The following is a 17,526-nucleotide window of genomic DNA, read 5'->3' as shown; positions in this document are numbered from 1 at the left end:
GTTGGCCTTGCTCTTCATTCAGACGCTATGAAAGCTGCATGGCAGCAGGTGGATGTGGCACTTAAGTACGAGAACGAATTTTAGAGTACTGAGCAGGAAATCTGGCTATGATCTAGCAGTTATGGCCAGAAGCTTCGAGTCTGTCCTCTGTGGTAGGTGGACTGCTTTGGTCCTGGTCCAATTATGCTGTTCCCATATGGTGTTTACTTGCTCAATCACATCGGCTTTAGACATCTTCCCAAACACACACACCTGTGCAGTAGTCCCGGTTATTCCCTGGACAAGCACACCTGTGATCGATACTGTCACCACCTGTGCTCATATTGGAGCCAAAAATATGCGTGTGCTTGTGTGAGCGTGTTGCTGCTGGCCATGACCGCCTGTCCTGTCCTCCCCCTCCCACTGCGTGTCTCCGACAGACATGTGTTCAGGCTAGTGGGAGTGTAAGTGTTTTTTCTGGGGTGATTTCATCATGTCCAGTGAACGCTCCCGAGTCTCAGCCATGAAATGGCCTGCTTCCACGGTTCACTGACCAATCTCACATTGCTCCCCCTGCCGAGGGCCTACCACACGCATGCACATAAATGTCCACACATGTACCAGCCAGGCCCGATATTCTGGCCTTGAGGCTGCTGCCACGCCAGCAAATCACTCATACCTCCACCGAGGGCTTGTACTCGCTCTCTCGGCTGGGGATGAAGGAGCTGAAGCCGCCTCAGATGGCAGTGCCTGTTAGATGATGCAGGGTGACACCGCTGGGCTGTGGCTCTGGTGCATTGGCTGAGCAGTGTGTGCTTGCTGTCACTGCTTGTCTCAGCCTCTTTGTCACCTTTCTCGGGGCTGCTGGCAGCTACTTTCTGCTGACTGTCTGGCCTTGGCCAGCCCTGCAGTTACAGCTTTGTATGCCAAAGACCAAAGCCTTAACTAAAGCAGCCCTCCCAGCATCAACCCAAGTATTCTTTTTTTTAGATGAAAGCTGTTGCAGATTGTGCATTATGTACGTTTGAGCACAAGTAGAAGTGAGGAGTTCAATCATTCGTTGCTTATCTATAAAATGTCAAACAGCATAGTTTTAAAAAAACAAAAACACAATGTTTTTCCAGAGCCCAGTTTAACATATTTTAATGACTTCTTTTTATCTAACTGAGCCTCCAAAACAGAACAGCCCAACGTTGAGTCATACTGTGATAGAGACACACCTAACCACGAGCAGTTTGCTCAACTAAACGTTGTTCTAATAGGGGAGCTGTGGACAGACCCCAAACTCTAAATGAGTTCTCTGCTCTGGAGAAGTCTCCCAGAATATAATAGGAAAGTCAGTAGCCTCCAATCAAGTTGTCTGCATGGCAGATTGAGTAGCTGGCTATAATTATGTGTACAATAATAACGGCCCCATTGTGAGTGACTGCAGCAGGGTTGGTGCTTTGACTGCAGGGTGTTCCATCATCCACTGTTGTCTTCCAGCTCAGCTGGAGAGAAATACAGACATGATGACTCATAACTGGTCTTTCAAGGCACTACCTCTAATTCTTGCTGGTCCTGGAGTTTGAGGTGGGAGAAAATATGCATTTACATGGACACTGTAATAACAACACACACACACACATGCAGGCACGCGCACACAAATGGCTTTGAGAGTGATGGACCTATGAACGGCCTAAGAGGTAAGAGGAAAAGTGACCGAAGGTCTCCTTCATTGCAGTGTGCTACTGCCACCTGGTGGTGATGTTAGTTATAGGAACTTGCAAACCACTGCAAAACTAGAGCTAACTTGTCAGGGCTTGCAGGTTGGTGATACTTGCAGTTCAGTCAGTTGAGAGAATGAATCATAAATCCGGGCACTCCCTTTTTATTATGTAACACTCAGATGAAACGCAGAGGCCAGACACTGATATTACAGCTATAGCAAGCCTTTGAAAAAAACAAAGGAAAGTAACAATTTGGTAATATTTTTTTTCTTTCATTGACAGAAGAGGAAAGACCCTCTCTACGCCCAGATTAACAAAGGGAAGAAATAAAGAGACATACAGGAAGACAGACCTGACCAGCACTGAGAGAACAGGAGGAGAACCCTTAACCTCTGTTTGTGTGAGTGCGTGTGTGCGTGCATGTCTGGCACATCCCCGCCTGGCCAAGCCCTTCTTCTTCTCCTCCAGCTAACAACCTCCCAGGAGGAGCTTCCACACTCCCACAGTCCTCCTCCTCCTCCTCCTGTCTGCAGTCTTTCCTCCTCCTGAGAGGGGAGAGCCCTCTTGGTCATTCACTCCAGGCAGGAAGGGATATCAATCACTGAGACGGATCCAGTTCTCCCTCCACTGCGCTGTCTTCTCCTCTCCTCTCCTCCCTTCTCCCTGTGGCGACTCACACCCAGCCTTACAGATAGAACCTGCTCCTCTCCTCTCTGCCCCCCCGTTCCCTTCCTCCTCCTTTGCTCTCCTTCCTCTGCCTCCTGTGTCTGGCCAGAGACTGTGCTGCCAAGAAGGGACTGAATCATGCAGTGCCTCCCCGTCTCTGACACTCCCTCACACACGCACGCTCATCGGGATTAGAACGATCACCTTTTGTTTTAATGGACAGAATCTGCATCTGTAGTGAGGAGATCCCATAGGAGGAGCTAGACTATTAATGGGCCTATCAGGGATGGCCCGTTACTGGGATCACTGCTTCTGATTGGTTGGCTGGTTCGGGGAGTTTAACCCCATTCTTGTGAGTGTCTGCTGGATCACTATGCAGAAACAGACTCTCTGGGAGCTACTCACACACCAACGACATACATCTTGCACACAGGAATCAGCTTACATACTCTCACACATGCAAACACATACACACAGTCCACCTTCTCTGACATGCATACACACAGTAATTTGCCAAACGTCTCTCCTCGCAGACAGACTCATATAGAGGCCAGAGGACCAGACATGCTGAAGAAAAGACCCTGAGAGGGAAGTGTTGCAAGTTAAACAGATTCTGTGATTGAACTGTTCATTCTCTATAGCTTTTGTACAATACTGATTAAAAAAGAAGAAGAAATTGAAAAATTTGAATTTTTATTTTATAAGTCAATCAAGCCGCTGGGGTCAGCTCTATAGGAGATATAGAGTCAACATGGCTTTAAGGCATCTGATCGTTGGTTTGCCAAACTCATTTTGTAAATAATGATAACAACCATTCTGTCCACTGGACTTCTGTGCCATAAAATAGGAAGGCTTCAGTTATGCAACTCTTGACGTTAACCCAAGCAATACCAACATATGTTTCCTTTTTCCTGTTGTCTGTTTCATTCCCCCCCCCCCCCTTTCTGTGCATAGATGTTGTGAACCATTAATTACTCTGGTTCCAGCCTAAAGCCTGCACCGTGCCCTTCTGTGTCTTCTTGAGTTCCCACCTAAAAACACTATATCGCAGTCCTGAGCTTTTGTATCACAAGACTATCATTTTTATGTTGCAGGCAGCAGTCGGGGTCTCACTCACTCACTGTAGCCCTGACTGCTCCTCTCCTCCATCCCATTTTTCCAGACTAGTCTAGAAGATAACAGCGATGCTCTGCCCATCTGTCTGTCTGTTGGTCAGGTGCCAAACTGCTGCTGTCTGAGTGTGGACTGCAGCATCCTCTGCTACAACTACATCAACTGTGATGCCAATGACTCCCTATTTTATGGCCAGAGTCCCCATGTCACTCGAGAACTCTTTTGGACTATGAAGCTGATTAACTTTAAAACTTTGAGAACTAGATGATGAGCAAAGACGTTGAATAAAAAGGGAAACGTTGCTGTTTGAGTACATAACATTTCTAGACCTATTTTAACTTTACCTCAGCTAACAGTTTCTTAATGTAAATTGACACATTATTTTTATCTTTATGAATATGACATTCTACAGTGGGTTTTTAGATGATTTTTTTTTGGTTCTATCTTGATTTACGTATTCCACCATGTATTACTGTTACAAATAAACACATCCCAAATGACTAATACGTGTGTTTATGCCTCTGCTTTTGTGTGCGAGCAAGAAAGAGTGAGCCTAATGGTGTGTGCCTAGCAGAGGTGACACCCCCCCACTCCCCCCCATCAAGTGCCACAGCATTTTGCAATAATTTAACACTGCTTTAATGACCTGTCACATTCTGCTACACTCTATTGCAAGCTGCTTTATTAGCAAGCAACCGCAAAACAAGAACTCTAACCTTCCTACTCTTGTTTTGTTTCTCACTTTCTACCCACAGAAAGGGTTCAGACATGAGGACACCCTTAATGCACTGTTCTATTTAATCAACTGAACTAGAACTTTACACATTTTAAATGAACCCTTTTACACCCAAAAATGCTCTCACTGTGCTATTTGGTTGTGGGATTAGTTTCAATTTGAAGTGACAGTTATTTGAGATGCTTATCTGTAGGATTTCTGACACCTATAACCTATGCAGGTGAATGGAATTTTCTTGTTATTCCTTAACCATTAAAAAATTATATCTGACAGCTTTTGTCTTCCGTCAAACAGTGTCCCGGGTACTCCATAATCCATAAACCCCACTGTGTGCCGTTTTCTTTGAGAACATTTCACCTGTGAAAGCTGTCAAAACTGACATCTGCAAATTGTCCAAGATGAGCAGCAGGCTGTGCTGGAAAGATGAGCAGCAGTTTGACCATCTTTATGTATTTTTCAAGAGAGCACCACAGCTATAGTCTTCTCCATGGAAACCAAAAAGTTGCAGGCATGTTTAAAGGCAGACGCTACAGGTTAATAATAAACAAAAAACTGAACACCATCAAGACAACAGTTTTATTATACAAGATGAAACCTTATCTTTAACTATGAAATGTATCAGCTATCTAAATATGTTCTAATTTGCCTTTTGAAATCTGCCCACTGGATGAAGCCAGTTTAAAGTTTGTTTTTCAGTTTGAAATGTTTTTACACATCTGATTTTGAGTAGCTCATTTTTTTTTACTTGAGAAAATTTTGTCAACAGATAAGATTTTCAACATGCTTCTAGGTACTCATGTACCTAGAAGCATGAATGTACTCAAAGTTTTTTGAATGAAACATGCAGTAAAAACCTTCCACATACAGATGGGAGTAAAACTTAGATCTTTCCCTGAAAAAAAAAGAAATGGCGTTAAAAGGTATCCATTGTAAAATTGCAAAAACAAAAATTGTTTTTAGTTTACTAGATTACCTACAATAATTCATTTTTTCTGTAATGCAAATCTTCTGTAATGTTTTATTTAAATATGCAAATACAATCACCTTAAACATGCACCAATACATTTCAAAGGATAAGGCCGCAAAATAAAGACTTCATTCTATTATTTATAGAATGAAGGATATTATTTATCCACTAGATTGAGCAAAGACATGCTATTTACACCAAACAGCTTGAAATCTACACTCATTGGCCACTTCTTTAATTAAACCTGTTCAACTAATAGTTAACACAGATAACTAATCAGGGACATTGTATAAGCTGACTCCTTTTATACATGTAGACATGATCAAGATGACCTGAAGTTCAAAAAAAGCATCTGAATAGGGAAGAAAGGTGATTTAAGTGAACGTGGCAAACTGCTGCTCTACAGGGATTTTACCCCCACAACAATCTCTAGGGTTTACAGAGCAATGGCACAAAAAGGTGAAAATATCCAGTAAGCAAAATGCCTTGTTGATCAGAGGAGAATGGCCAGACTGCTTTGAGGTAAAAGAGAAAAAAAAAAACATAATTCAACCAGGGTATGCAGAGGAGCATCTCTGAACACACTGCACCTTGAAACACAGGAAATTTAGGCTACATGAGCTCACCAAAATTGGACAATAGATGATTGGAAAAGCATTCCCTGGACTGATGACTCTGGATTTCTGCAGCAACAAACAGCATCAAAAAATTGATTTCTCCTGTAACAACAGTTCAGGGCGGTGTTGGTATAATGGTGTGTAGGATATCTCAAAAACTTTGGATTCTTTAGTAAAAACTGAGCATTGTTTAAAAACTACAGTACAATCTGAGTACTGTTGTTGACCATCCCTTTATGACCACAGTGCCCACCTTCTGATGGCTGCTCCTATTAGGAATGCACCATGTCACGAACCTCAAATCATCTCAAAGTGGTTTCTTAAATAGCCTCTGAAGTCACCACATCTCAGTCCAGTGGAGCGACTGTGTGATGCTGGTAAGGACCAAAATCTCTGATGAAAGTTTCCCGCACTTTTGTTGAATCTGTGAGAATTAAGGCCGATCTGAAGACAAAAAGAGATCCTCCTTAGTACGAGTAAAGTGTACTAATGAAGTGACCGGTGAGTGTACACAACTTGGTAGTGAGTTAAAAGTATGAGAGGCTATAATCTGCTATAGTTTACAAAGCTGCCAAATAAAGACAACGCTTACAGAATGTATTTATGTCACATTATAAATGCGTAATTTAATACTTCCGTACGCTCTGTAAGGAACCTAGAATGATGGCACATTTCTTCGGTCATCTTATTTTCTCTACGTTTAATGTGAATAATTAATTTAGGTGACAGTTAATAAATCAAAGATTAAACTATTATACCCCATCCTCTCATAACAGCAAAATACACTGTTCTTATAAGAGAGGTTAGCATTCTTAAAAAAAAAATGAGTCACTTTGAAAATAAACATAAAAAAAATCTCCATCAGCTTGGTTTCATGAGAGTGACTCACGTCGTGCCAGCCGGACGACATTCCTGAAGAAGAGGGAGAAAAATCCAAGAGCTGTTGACAGTCATCGTGCTGTGGCGTAAAATGCTCAGCAGGACTAGTTTGACGAGCCCGACTGTTTTTTACTCAATCGCACTCCTCCTCTGAAACCATCTCGGGTGCGCACGGGACGCAGATTTTTCTCGATCAGAGGTGAAGCACGCAGGAACCTGGAACAGTGAATACAGTGTTTAGAATTTCTTACTTCCTTTTTTATTTTAAATTAATTTATTTGTTTGTTGTTTTTCTCCGGACACAGGATGAGAAGCTGAATAAGAGAACTATCTCTCTTCATAAAGGTTTTTGTCGTTTCTGTGGATATTAAAACGCGCAATGGAACAGGTATGCCCTAACACTCGTAACATTATGATGATTGGATAATATGCTGTTGATATATTTAAAGTTGTGTTAGCAGACATAAATACTGGCAATACTGTAAACTGACATTTGAAAAAAAAATCAAAGTTTACAAAAACATTCAGTAAAGTCAGACAGAGTTCAGGTTATATTTTACAACTTTATCGATCCTTTGTCGTGTGTGTTGAACACTGTCTTGAATCCAATTGATTTCCAAAAGTCAAGCATGCCTCTTCTTTTAGCGGGAAAGAAAGAAAAAAAAAGAAATTCAAGATACATGAAAACACCGATCACTGTTTTAGCTCTGAATGCTGTAACGTTGTTACTACTATGATGACATAATTTATCTTACCGGATAAGGACCAGAACTACACTCCTCTTAATAATAAGTGATTTGGGACTTTTTTCTTATTCCAAATATGTTAAGGGAAAAATGTACCTATTTAGGCCCTGTATTGAGACTATTGTACTGTGTGATACTTTCATCAGGAGGAACAGATAGACTTTCAGGCCCTAAGGGCCAAGTTTCAACAAGAAGAATTCATATTGAAGAAACCCAAGATAAAACCTGTTCTCCCAGAGAAGCCAAATGTGGTCTCTCCTCCCCAGAGCCCCAGTCATTACCTCCCTTCAGGTGCACGCCCCTCCCTGCTGACCACCATCAATCAGAACTTGGAAAGAAAGACACTATTTGCCCCAAGAGTGGTCTTCAAAGATGATCTGAAAGAGAGCAAAAAGCCTCTCATCAACAATAAAGACAAAAGTGAAGGAAAACTGAAAGGTGGTAAGCACAAAACATTCAAAGGGAGCAGGGAGAATCTTCTTGAAGATTCCGTGGATCAAAAGAAAGTGAATAACAAAGACAAGACGCTTCCTTTGGTTGCCCCTGTAACTCAGAAAGAGAGTACAGCAGAGCTGGTGCCAGCCGCACCTCCACCTAAAGTCACAACAGAGAAAAAGAAGCCTTTCAGTCTTTTCAAAAAGCCAAAACGAGATTCAGTGTTGATCTCAGCTGATCCAATTCTGGACACCCCAAGCTCAGATATTGCTGGACCAGCTCCACTCATCCCAGTGCCTTCTGAATCCGGTAGGGAAACACTACCTAATTCAACATCAGAGCCCCATCTACCAGACAACCCCACCTTACCAGACCACAGTGCTGATGTAGAAATGACCCCAACCTCTACTACTCTTGAATCTCTTGCCTTCAACCTACCTCCTCCTCTCATACCTGAGAGCCCATCACCTGAAATCCCAAGCTGGAACAGTGAAATCCCACCTGAAATAGAAAATCTCACTTTGCCTGTTTCTAGCCAAGATGAAGGTATTACCAGTCCACCCAGTGTCTCTCCACCCCTTCCACCCAGCTGTGTCATCTCTGGTTCTCCTTCCCTGGTTTCTTCTCCATCTCCATCACCCCCTGAGCCTGAGATTACATCTGAGATTGGGAAAGATGCTATTTATATACCTGCTGTGGAGAAACCTCCTTCTCCAGCCACGAACCCTCCATCTGTTCCACCATCTCCCAAACCAGAGCGTCCAGTCTCAGCACTCTCTGCCCTGGAGAGAGCAGAGGATATGAGTCCTGGAAGAAGAACACCACCAGGTGACCAGAGGATTTTCAATGCTCTACAGAAGGCACGCAAGAAGACCAACAGGTAAAGAACACAAACAGCAGGAACACACACAGTTTCATTCCAGCAGTTATGAAGAAACATCTCTGTTTACTGCTCAGTCACTAACAAGATGTAATTTTTTTACCTGCTCTTAGCCCCTTGATAAGTGACATCCACTCCTATTCTGTTACCCCTCCACCTGAGGAATCCTCCCAGTGTCAGAGCCCCACTGAAAGTCTCCCAGAACTCCCACCCATTGATTATGAAGATCTAAGTGCCCTCCTATCGAAACCAGCACCAGTTAACGGCATTGACCACCGTAAGTCCAATTAACATAACCACAGTAGAGCTCCCCTCCCCTCTCCTCTCTTCCCTACGTCTTGCTTTTCTGTGGATTTACTTCACCTCAAAAGAAGTTGAGAAGAATTTACTCTCATCATCATCAGGCCTGCAAAACATAATTTGTTAGTTTAGGGTTTAGGGTTTCAGCTGCAGAAACTACCTGGCCACAGGGTCGCCTCAGGTGGTGACATTCTTCTTTTGTGCCAGAAACAACTTAGCAGAAGGCAGGGCAGAGCTGCAGAGGTATGTTTGCTATGTCAGAGGTGCAGTGACAAACAGTTTAATGTCTGTTTGTCACTGCACAGGAGTGCAGGAAGTCTGATGCTCTGTTTAATTTGCATTGCATTTTTGAAATTGTGCATACAGGTTTTTATGTCAAGCTCATTCAATAGGGTGAAGTCTCCTGTTACAAATTACAGATGAGCACCTTTGACATGGTTTCTAATCTTTTATTCTGCAACAAACAAGTTTTGTACATTTTCAAAAGGCAGCTAGCGGGCAGGTTTCTGGAGATATATTTTGCATTGCAATTAAAGTAGCAAAATTGAATTATACTGCAAATTTCTTATAAATGCATTAACTCAGCTCTACAGAGTTATACAAGAACAACTTCCACAGTGGGTTTGACTGGTTTTGTTTCCGTACGTGTATAATTCTTACTCTTTTCTTGCCCTCTCTCTATTTCTGTGTTGGAAAATTCACTTTTAGATGGAGTTTTGCTGTTACTGTGTTGAATGGCTCTTTTTGCCTTAAATGAGATTAAAGTTCAAAATCTTTTAACAATCATATCCAGTCATAACCTTCTAAACTGTTATATGTTCATATGTAATGTTATTCCTTGCAGGACAGCTCTCTCCCCCATTGCAAGACATCACTGAGGGACCTGACCCTGTCTCAGAGCTGCTGGTGATTCCCCCGCCTCCACCCAAGATGACTATTTCAGATAATGGGCCTCTGAATTCTTCTGTAGAGGAACCTGCCATACTTAACTCTGCCAGCTTGAGTGAATTCATTCCTCCACCTGTCATGGAAGTTAATGGTGTGGTCACCAGTGCTAGACTCACAATTTAGAGAAAAACTAAACTTCAGTGGCCTGTTCTTGTAATGCTTCTTAATCCTTTATGCCTTTTCTGCAGATGTCCCTGCTCCACTTGAGTTTTCAGAGACCTACACCCCTGATGTCCCAGAAGTTAACAATGTGGCTTCAGACGTTCCTAATCTGAAGCTGCAGGGATCAGAGTTGGAGTATGAGATGTACCCAGGTCCAGATGTTACAGACGGTTTTGACCCGCCAAAGGTTCACAGTAATGGGATAACCGTTCCGCAAACCGAGATCCACACAGAGACACCATATGGAGGCATATCCCAAATGAATGAACTACCAGAATCATCTCATGCTCTCAATCGGGACTTACAACAGGCGTCAGAGTAAGACATGCAAATTTAATCTATTTTATTTCTCATTAAAATGGTTCTTAATCCCTGACAAGTTGGTATTCATTAGTGTTTGTTCAACTTTTTGTCCCACGCAGGCCCCAACCAGAAAACGATGTTTATCAGAGCACAGAAAATGTGTACGAGTATATCGCCACACCTGATGGTGACAAGAAAAAAGTCAAGACTAAAGTCAAGAAACACAAAGAGCCAAAGAGTAAGAAACTATTTATACTAGAGGAGAATGACTTCTAACAGACCAGACTGGAAATCAAAAATAGGAACTGTGTTAAAATTAATACAGTAATATTAGAAACTGCCTGGAAGGGTTGCATCTTTGGTATTGTACATAACTGTGTCCTTTTTTTAAACCGCAGATCCATATGTTGAGTCAATGCCAGTAACGGTAAGCTGCAGTGTAAAATCAAGACTTTATTTTTCTTCATTCAAAAAGATACGCTTTCTTTATGGAATTTTAATTCAGAGTTAATTAATCCACATTCTTTATTCTTACTTATAGGTTCAAGAGAAAACCAAGACGGGGAGGTTTGGCAAGTAAGGCCTAATTTTTTTTATCCAGAGATTTTTTAATTTCTCGTATCCCCGGAGAATTAGTGATGAGAGTTTGATTTGCTTTTGTTTCGCTCATAATCTCCTCTGCTATTTACGAGTAGTCCTTTTCTAACTGGATGATACCCTTCATTCTGCCTTCCTCAGGAGTGAAAAGAAGGCAGCTGCAGAGGGGCCTGATGAGAAAGAGCTGAAAAAGAAAGAAAAGCAGCGGCTAGAAAAGGAGAAGAAGGAGCTAAAGGAGAAACAAGAACGGGAAAAGAAAGAACAGAAAGAGAGGGAAAAGAGGGAGAACGAGATGAAGAAGAAATTCAAGGTTAGTGAATACGGAAGGTTAAGAAACATCGGGGGAGGGTGGGTCATACAAACCTGTCTGGATTCATTCCTGGCAGTGGAAGAGTTGAAGTAAGCAACATGTGCTGGCACAAACAGAACACGAGCAAACATTTGTTTTGTCTGTGATATTTCTGACACAACACCTATGGACCATTCTTTATTTCTGCAGATTCTTCTACAATATTATTGTTCTGAACATGTTCTGATTAATGTTTGTGTTGTAGCAGAAACTGTGTTGTAGTAATTACCTAGGAATGACCCCAAAAACTCTATAAATGCGGTTTTGTGTCTATTTTAGCTCTCTGTTTTTTTTTTTTAACACAACAGGCAGCTGGCTTTACCAGAAACCCTCTAAAAATGGAGTAAATGCCAGCTGCCCAGTTAATATCATTAAGCGTAAAACCCCAGGATTACAAGATTAATGTCATATTTGTCACACGCTGTAAATACTGTACATGTAAGAAGCATGTCAGCATTTATTATGTCATCATGTGCCGCTTCTTTGCTCTATTCCTCTATTGATAAAACACAGACAGTTTTAATAATCATATCAATTCAAAGCCTGGTGTCTCTCCTGCTGATGCTTTGACAGTCTTACAGCTCAGCTGTGGTAAATATCATACATCTGGAAACTAAATGGTTTGATATGTCATACCTTTTTTTGTGATTAGTGCGAAATGGTTACCTTGCTGAGATTGTGTTCCTATGTAATTCTCAGTGGAACCACTTTGATTTTAAATCCTACCCATATCCCCCCCTGGACTTTTGTCCCTTTTGAAACAGTGCTTTTTTTCTAATATAGACAGCACTGTTGTATCCTTTTCATTGTGGGTTTTTTTATATAACATCATATATTTGGACAGTATAAAATCTTTTAATCTTCTCAAACCTTTGTGAGGTCCAGGTCCTATCTGCAGAAGGCAGTCTACCTCTAATTGTACTTGTATCATCAGTAATATGTCACTCATTGACAATCATGAAATCATCATCCTTTCATAACGAGACTGTGCACTGTGGAGAAATCGTGATGGGGTTGTTGCCTTTGCAGAACACATAAAAACATCCTCTGATCAATGAGAGAGAAGGAGAAAGAAAGAGAGGAGATTAAAAAAAAACAACAACAACCCACCAATCAGATGAATTGAATTCAAGCAAATCATCACCTGTGTCAGTAAAACAGCAGTTAAAGTTGCTATTGGGGAGCTTCTGCGTAACTGACAGCAAGATCTGTGTAAAATCTTGCTCAGCAGACTTTTTGACAAACAAACAAAACCACATCTTGTACCGATGTGGTTTGAAAACTGTGAGCATACAAGACGTTGCTCTACAGATCTGTATTTTGTGTGTGTGTGTGTGTGTGTGTGTGTGTGTGTGTGTGTGTATGTGTTCCTTTTGCAAAAATCTGATCACAGGAGTGAGACATAGAAGGTTGTTTCTAGCTTTCTCCAAAAATCCTTGATCAAATTATAATGGGGCTCCACGGGGCAGTTAGATGGCAGTCTTGCCACTCAAATACCTCCACTGAGGTATCTCAGTGTTTCTGCACAACAACAAACTATTTGTCAGGAGACTGCTCTTTAATACCATAAATTACACGATTAACCCACCATCCAGCTAGTGAACACATGTATTTGTCTTGTGGTATAAAGCCTCTTGTAGTGTTGTTTTCAAAAGTGCTACATGAATATTGTTTATTGAGGTTATTTGTGTGCCAGTGGAGGAATATTCAGTGTTAACATGTAACTGTGTTTGTTAGATCACAGGACAGGAGGATGCCCTTTACCAGGCAAGAGTGGTTGTAACTGCAAAGGGACGAAAGACTGATCTCCCCGTCAAGGCAGGAGAGACAATCAGCATTATCCGAACAGCAAACTGCCCCAAAGGAAAGTGGCTGGCCAGAGACAGCAGCAACAGCTGTGAGTTCAAAACTTAAACAATCGAGATAAAAAGGATAAAAGGATGGAAGAACCTGTTTTTGAAACACAAGTGCTATAATCTGAAATGACACCATGAACGACCATGTGAATGTTTTTTTAGATGGGTATGTCGCAGTTGATCATGTGGAGCTGGACATCAAGGAGATGTTAGAGCTGGGAAGGAAAACTCTTCCCAGGTCTAAAAATAACTTTACCGAACCAGACGGTACCCGCATGATTTCACAGTAAGAGTTTCATACAATAACAAGCTATCCTGTGTAACCTTCTACTGCTGTTATTACTTTTAAGTTAAAAAGTTATTTACAGATGATTTTTATTTCCCCCAGTGTCTCAAACCATTATCAATTACCAGGAGAAAGCTGTAAGTGTTTCCTGTTTTTACCCAAGATAACAAAATACAGTGAAATTATTCAACAGCAGTTTAATATTTTTGATGTTGACATGCTCAGTCACAGACGACAGTGAGGAGTGGAGTGGCGATGATGATGAACCTCTCTCTAGTCCTACAAGTACACAGGCTGTACAGTGAGTAAATGCTCACTTATGCTCTATTTTTGTTTTTTACTGCTTCTTTCTATTGAGGACAACAGTTAAGGTGATCAATCTGCTATTAACATTTTTTTGCATTCTTTTTTCCTGCAGAGGTCATAACCGGACATTCTCCATGCCAGATGTGGGTAAGACATCCCAACTTAGGCAGCACCATTCCCAACTCTGTTCTTCCCCAGTCAGCTCTTGTGAAAAAACAAGTTTGGGAAGATGTTTAATTGTTTACTGGACACATACATTAAACAAAGCATAATGAATCAGTGAATTACTCACTTAAATGTCACCTTTCAGTACACAACAAAAATAAATAGGACACTTGTGTTTGTCATGTTGATTTCCTCAATTTGTTATCTTGATATAGTAAACAGATACAGTAAACAAAGATACTACAGACTTGATATTTGCACCAGATAAGCTGTTTCAGAGAAACACAGAAAGGCTTGTGTGAGGTTGCAACACAACTGTGAGTGTGCGAGCGCCCTCAGTATAACAAACACCAAGCTGACCAAAAACACTCAATCTGAGTCCATAAACAAATCCTCGAGGTCCATCTTTTTTCATCTTCTCTTCAACAGTGAATGGGGATGTCAGAACTTCTACACTGGACTAAATTTACTGATGTTCTGGATTTTGTATCAAGTTTCTATCCAATTATAATTTCTTCACAACTACTGAAATTACAAAACTGCACCCTTCTAAACTTCTTTAATGAACAATGGACTTTTCATTGCTGCATTCTTTAAACGTTAATTCCCTGCAATGTGACTCATTAGACAAGCAGGTGCTTAAACAGGAAGCTGCTAGTGAAATATGTAATGGCCAATCTTAGGTCTGGTAACTTAGGAATTGTTTCCTTGGTGTAACTGTGGTATGTTCACTTGCATACAGTTATTTATCCGTCACTTGTGTGGTTTCTTTTTTAGGAAACAAAGACCTTAGCGTAAACCACCAGCACAGTCACAGTGACATGGGTCATGATAGCTCCCACAACCAGTGAGTTCACCTGTTTCATTCTTACAGAAACGCATACAGACACGCGCAGACTCATACAATTCCTTTTTATTTGTCCTAACAGAGCACTTCAGAAGTTGTCGACATTTTTCCGTTCACAAAAATCTCCGGAGCCAGCTGCAAGGTAGGCATGGTGGAGAAAAATGTAACAATGTTGTCCATCCATGAGCGTGCATGCACAGACACATCCAGAGCTTCTTTTCAATTTTTGTTTTTTCTTCTTTTTAACAGCACCAATGAACCAGTAACAAGTAAGTAATGCCCTAAAAATCACATTTAAAAAGTCACTAATGTGTTTGATTGACTACTTTTTCAAACCCTAATGCTGATGCACTTTCAGGCAATACATCTGTGCTGGAAGAAGCACCTCATGTGTAAGTGGACAAAGAAAAATACAGAAACTCATAGAAATACATATACCTGAACCCAAGAAAGGTTTTAATGTTTCCTTGTCTTTTTTTTTAAACAGTCCTGCTGAACAACAAACAAGTAAGTGATGTTTTAAAATAAACATTCATAAAGTATTATCATAAACTTTTTATAACCTGATTTTTAAATTGCAATATCAATACATCTTCAGGTTACACTGCAGGTTCTGTGAATGTGGCAGAAGAAGCAAATCACACGTAAGTACAGAAAGAATAACGCACGTAACAATGTTGTCCATCCATGTCTGTTACTTAGTGCAACAGACAGCATTTACATAACACACAGAAAAATGTCAAACATGCTGTCCGACCTGTAGACGGACAGGTTTCCTTCCTTTTTGCCTGGAACAGGTTGATAAGCATGAAAAGAGTAAATGTCCTTTTTTTTTTTTTTTTTTTTCCATCCCTGAGAGAAAACAGATGAGTTTTTAACTCCACCTTAACTTCACCAGGAAGTTAAGCCAGGTTGACTCCTGGCAGAACAATGAGTTGTTGATTCTCCTCAAGTAGGTCCCTCCTCTGTACTTAGTGCAACAGACAGCATTTACATAACAAGAGCACTTAGAGAGTGAACACCCCCCCCCCCCCCCAAGCTCCCTATAAGGGCTAAAACGGTGATGTTTTATGATGCTTATCATAACCTGCTGACATCAGCCTGCTTTTATTACAATATAATGATGTCAGTCTATTATGGTGTCATTGTGATGTCGTAGGGTGTCATATTGAAAAAATAAAAAGTGTGTTGTACAGCTCTCTCCATGCACTTTCATATGACATATTACTCGATATGGTTTCTTGCAATTTTTTCAAGGTCACCTTTGCAAAAAATCAAGGTCAAGGCCCACGTGGGTACTCATTTCCCCCGAAGCTTACTATATTGCACATACTCAATATACCCATTATTACCATGGGTAATATAAAGCTTTTACTGCTTTTTACATTTGTTGTGACCTTGACCTTGACGAGATTTTCACCAAAATAAAATCATCTCGAGCTGATTGAAATAGAACCGATTACATACTCCCTCCCTTCGAGGGACGAATGAGCTGCTGGGTGAAGAATATAAGGTGATAGACGAAAGACTGAGTTGTTTTCATGCATTTTTTTTTCTACAGGCCTGAGGCTGTGTCAGCAGAAGTTACAGATTTTGTTGCTGATACACTCATTTTACCTCCTCCTGTCATGTATGCCGATGGAGCGGAGTGAAGGTAAAGTGGCCATCGTACAACAAGACAAGGATGAATCACTCTGGACTCTTCACTGTCCATCACTGTGCACATGCCATGATGACATGATGTTTTTCTGTCTTAACAGCTGAACAGAAACTCCCCCCAGGTGGAACTGCATTTGTCTGCAGCATTACCTGTTGGACTATGATCTTATTTATCCAATGACTGCATTCGTGGAGTAGAATTACGTTTAACAACAATGAGAATTATATCATCTGGGCAAACGGAAATCTTTCTTCTGTTCTTTCAAACACTGCAATGTGGAACCAGCATGGGACAGTTGATCTGCTTGCTTTAAGTGATCACGGTGAACTGCTTTGCACAGACACACACAGTATTTGTGGACACTGTGATCCTGGAAACTCTCGTAGGGACAATGAACTGCTTTCTGTGCAAAAACCAGAATGGAAAATATATTTAAAGTGGAGGAAATAAGGAAAGAACAACGGAATGGAAACAGCGGTTTTTCTTATCAGATGGAAGTGTTTGTAGCTAAGGAATATTGGAAAAAGCTTCCTTTGCTTTTTTTATCATGCCATTTAAAAAAGTTGTTTGTATTAGATTTTTTGCACATAAGTTTTTGCTAATTTGTAATTTGTACACTCATTACTTTTTTCAGTGTCAGTTGTGGTATATGGAAGGGATTATGTAACTACTCATGCTACAATACATATGACCTTTGAGTTTGACTTCTTTGTCATTGGACCCAAATAACCAGCATGCTGTGTAATATAATAAGTATAAATGGTAGTATTTGCTCTGTATTAAACATAGCTGCAACTTCTAGAGGGAGATCCATCAACTGAATTTTCTTTACTTTTTATAGAGCTTTTACCTGCCTCTGACACTAACACTTCCCTATAAACAGATGAATAAGTATTATAGATAAACAAAATAATGTGATGATTACTTGAGGTCATTTGCAACCGGCGTTTGTAGTGGGTGTGAGTTTGTGTGACTCTATGAAATATCTAAACTGACAAAAGACGTTAAGACGGAATCTTT

At 40.8% G+C, this 17,526-nt stretch overlaps 2 protein-coding genes across 3 annotated transcripts in view; both read left to right on the top strand.

Annotated features, from left to right (window-relative positions):
- Positions 1–3,971, top strand: part of dab1a (DAB adaptor protein 1a) — a 53,212-nt gene extending 49,241 nt beyond the window's left edge. The window contains 1 exon segment of the mRNA XM_019351618.2: positions 1,971–3,971. Coding sequence (XP_019207163.1) covers positions 1,971–2,160 — 190 coding nt within the window. The 3' untranslated portion in view covers positions 2,161–3,971.
- Positions 3,972–6,780: 2,809 nt separating this feature from the next.
- Positions 6,781–17,307, top strand: LOC102078195 (FYN-binding protein 1). 2 transcript variants are annotated; one of them, XM_019351620.1, is made up of 24 exons: positions 6,781–6,865; positions 6,972–7,054; positions 7,559–8,727; positions 8,841–9,004; positions 9,621–9,668; positions 9,872–10,066; positions 10,164–10,455; positions 10,560–10,678; positions 10,839–10,867; positions 10,982–11,016; positions 11,179–11,347; positions 13,124–13,283; positions 13,405–13,528; positions 13,631–13,665; positions 13,754–13,829; positions 13,947–13,981; positions 14,777–14,846; positions 14,929–14,988; positions 15,096–15,115; positions 15,205–15,238; positions 15,334–15,353; positions 15,445–15,490; positions 16,408–16,500; positions 16,607–17,307. In XM_019351620.1, the coding sequence occupies exons 2-23, from the start codon at positions 7,046–7,048 to the stop codon at positions 16,496–16,498; spliced, it is 3,000 nt and encodes a 999-aa protein (XP_019207165.1). In that variant the 5' UTR covers positions 6,781–6,865; positions 6,972–7,045; the 3' UTR covers positions 16,499–16,500; positions 16,607–17,307. The 2 variants fall into 2 exon arrangements, with proteins under 2 accessions (XP_019207165.1, XP_005478970.2); XM_005478913.2 differs by lacking the exons at positions 6,781–6,865; positions 9,621–9,668 and having other exon boundaries at positions 6,870–7,054.
- Positions 17,308–17,526: the final 219 nt, after the last annotated feature.

Source organism: Oreochromis niloticus, linkage group LG23, assembly GCF_001858045.2.
Source record: "Oreochromis niloticus isolate F11D_XX linkage group LG23, O_niloticus_UMD_NMBU, whole genome shotgun sequence".
NCBI lineage: Eukaryota > Metazoa > Chordata > Actinopteri > Cichliformes > Cichlidae > Oreochromis > Oreochromis niloticus.
This window is presented reverse-complemented; position numbering and strand designations above follow the sequence as displayed.

Coding starts and splice junctions, on each gene's coding strand:
- LOC102078195 (XM_019351620.1), top strand. Junction 13,284..13,404: donor CAGAGACAGCAGCAACAGCT/GTGAGTTCAAAA, acceptor ATGTTTTTTTAG/ATGGGTATGTCGCAGTTGAT. Junction 14,847..14,928: donor CATGATAGCTCCCACAACCA/GTGAGTTCACCT, acceptor TTGTCCTAACAG/AGCACTTCAGAAGTTGTCGA.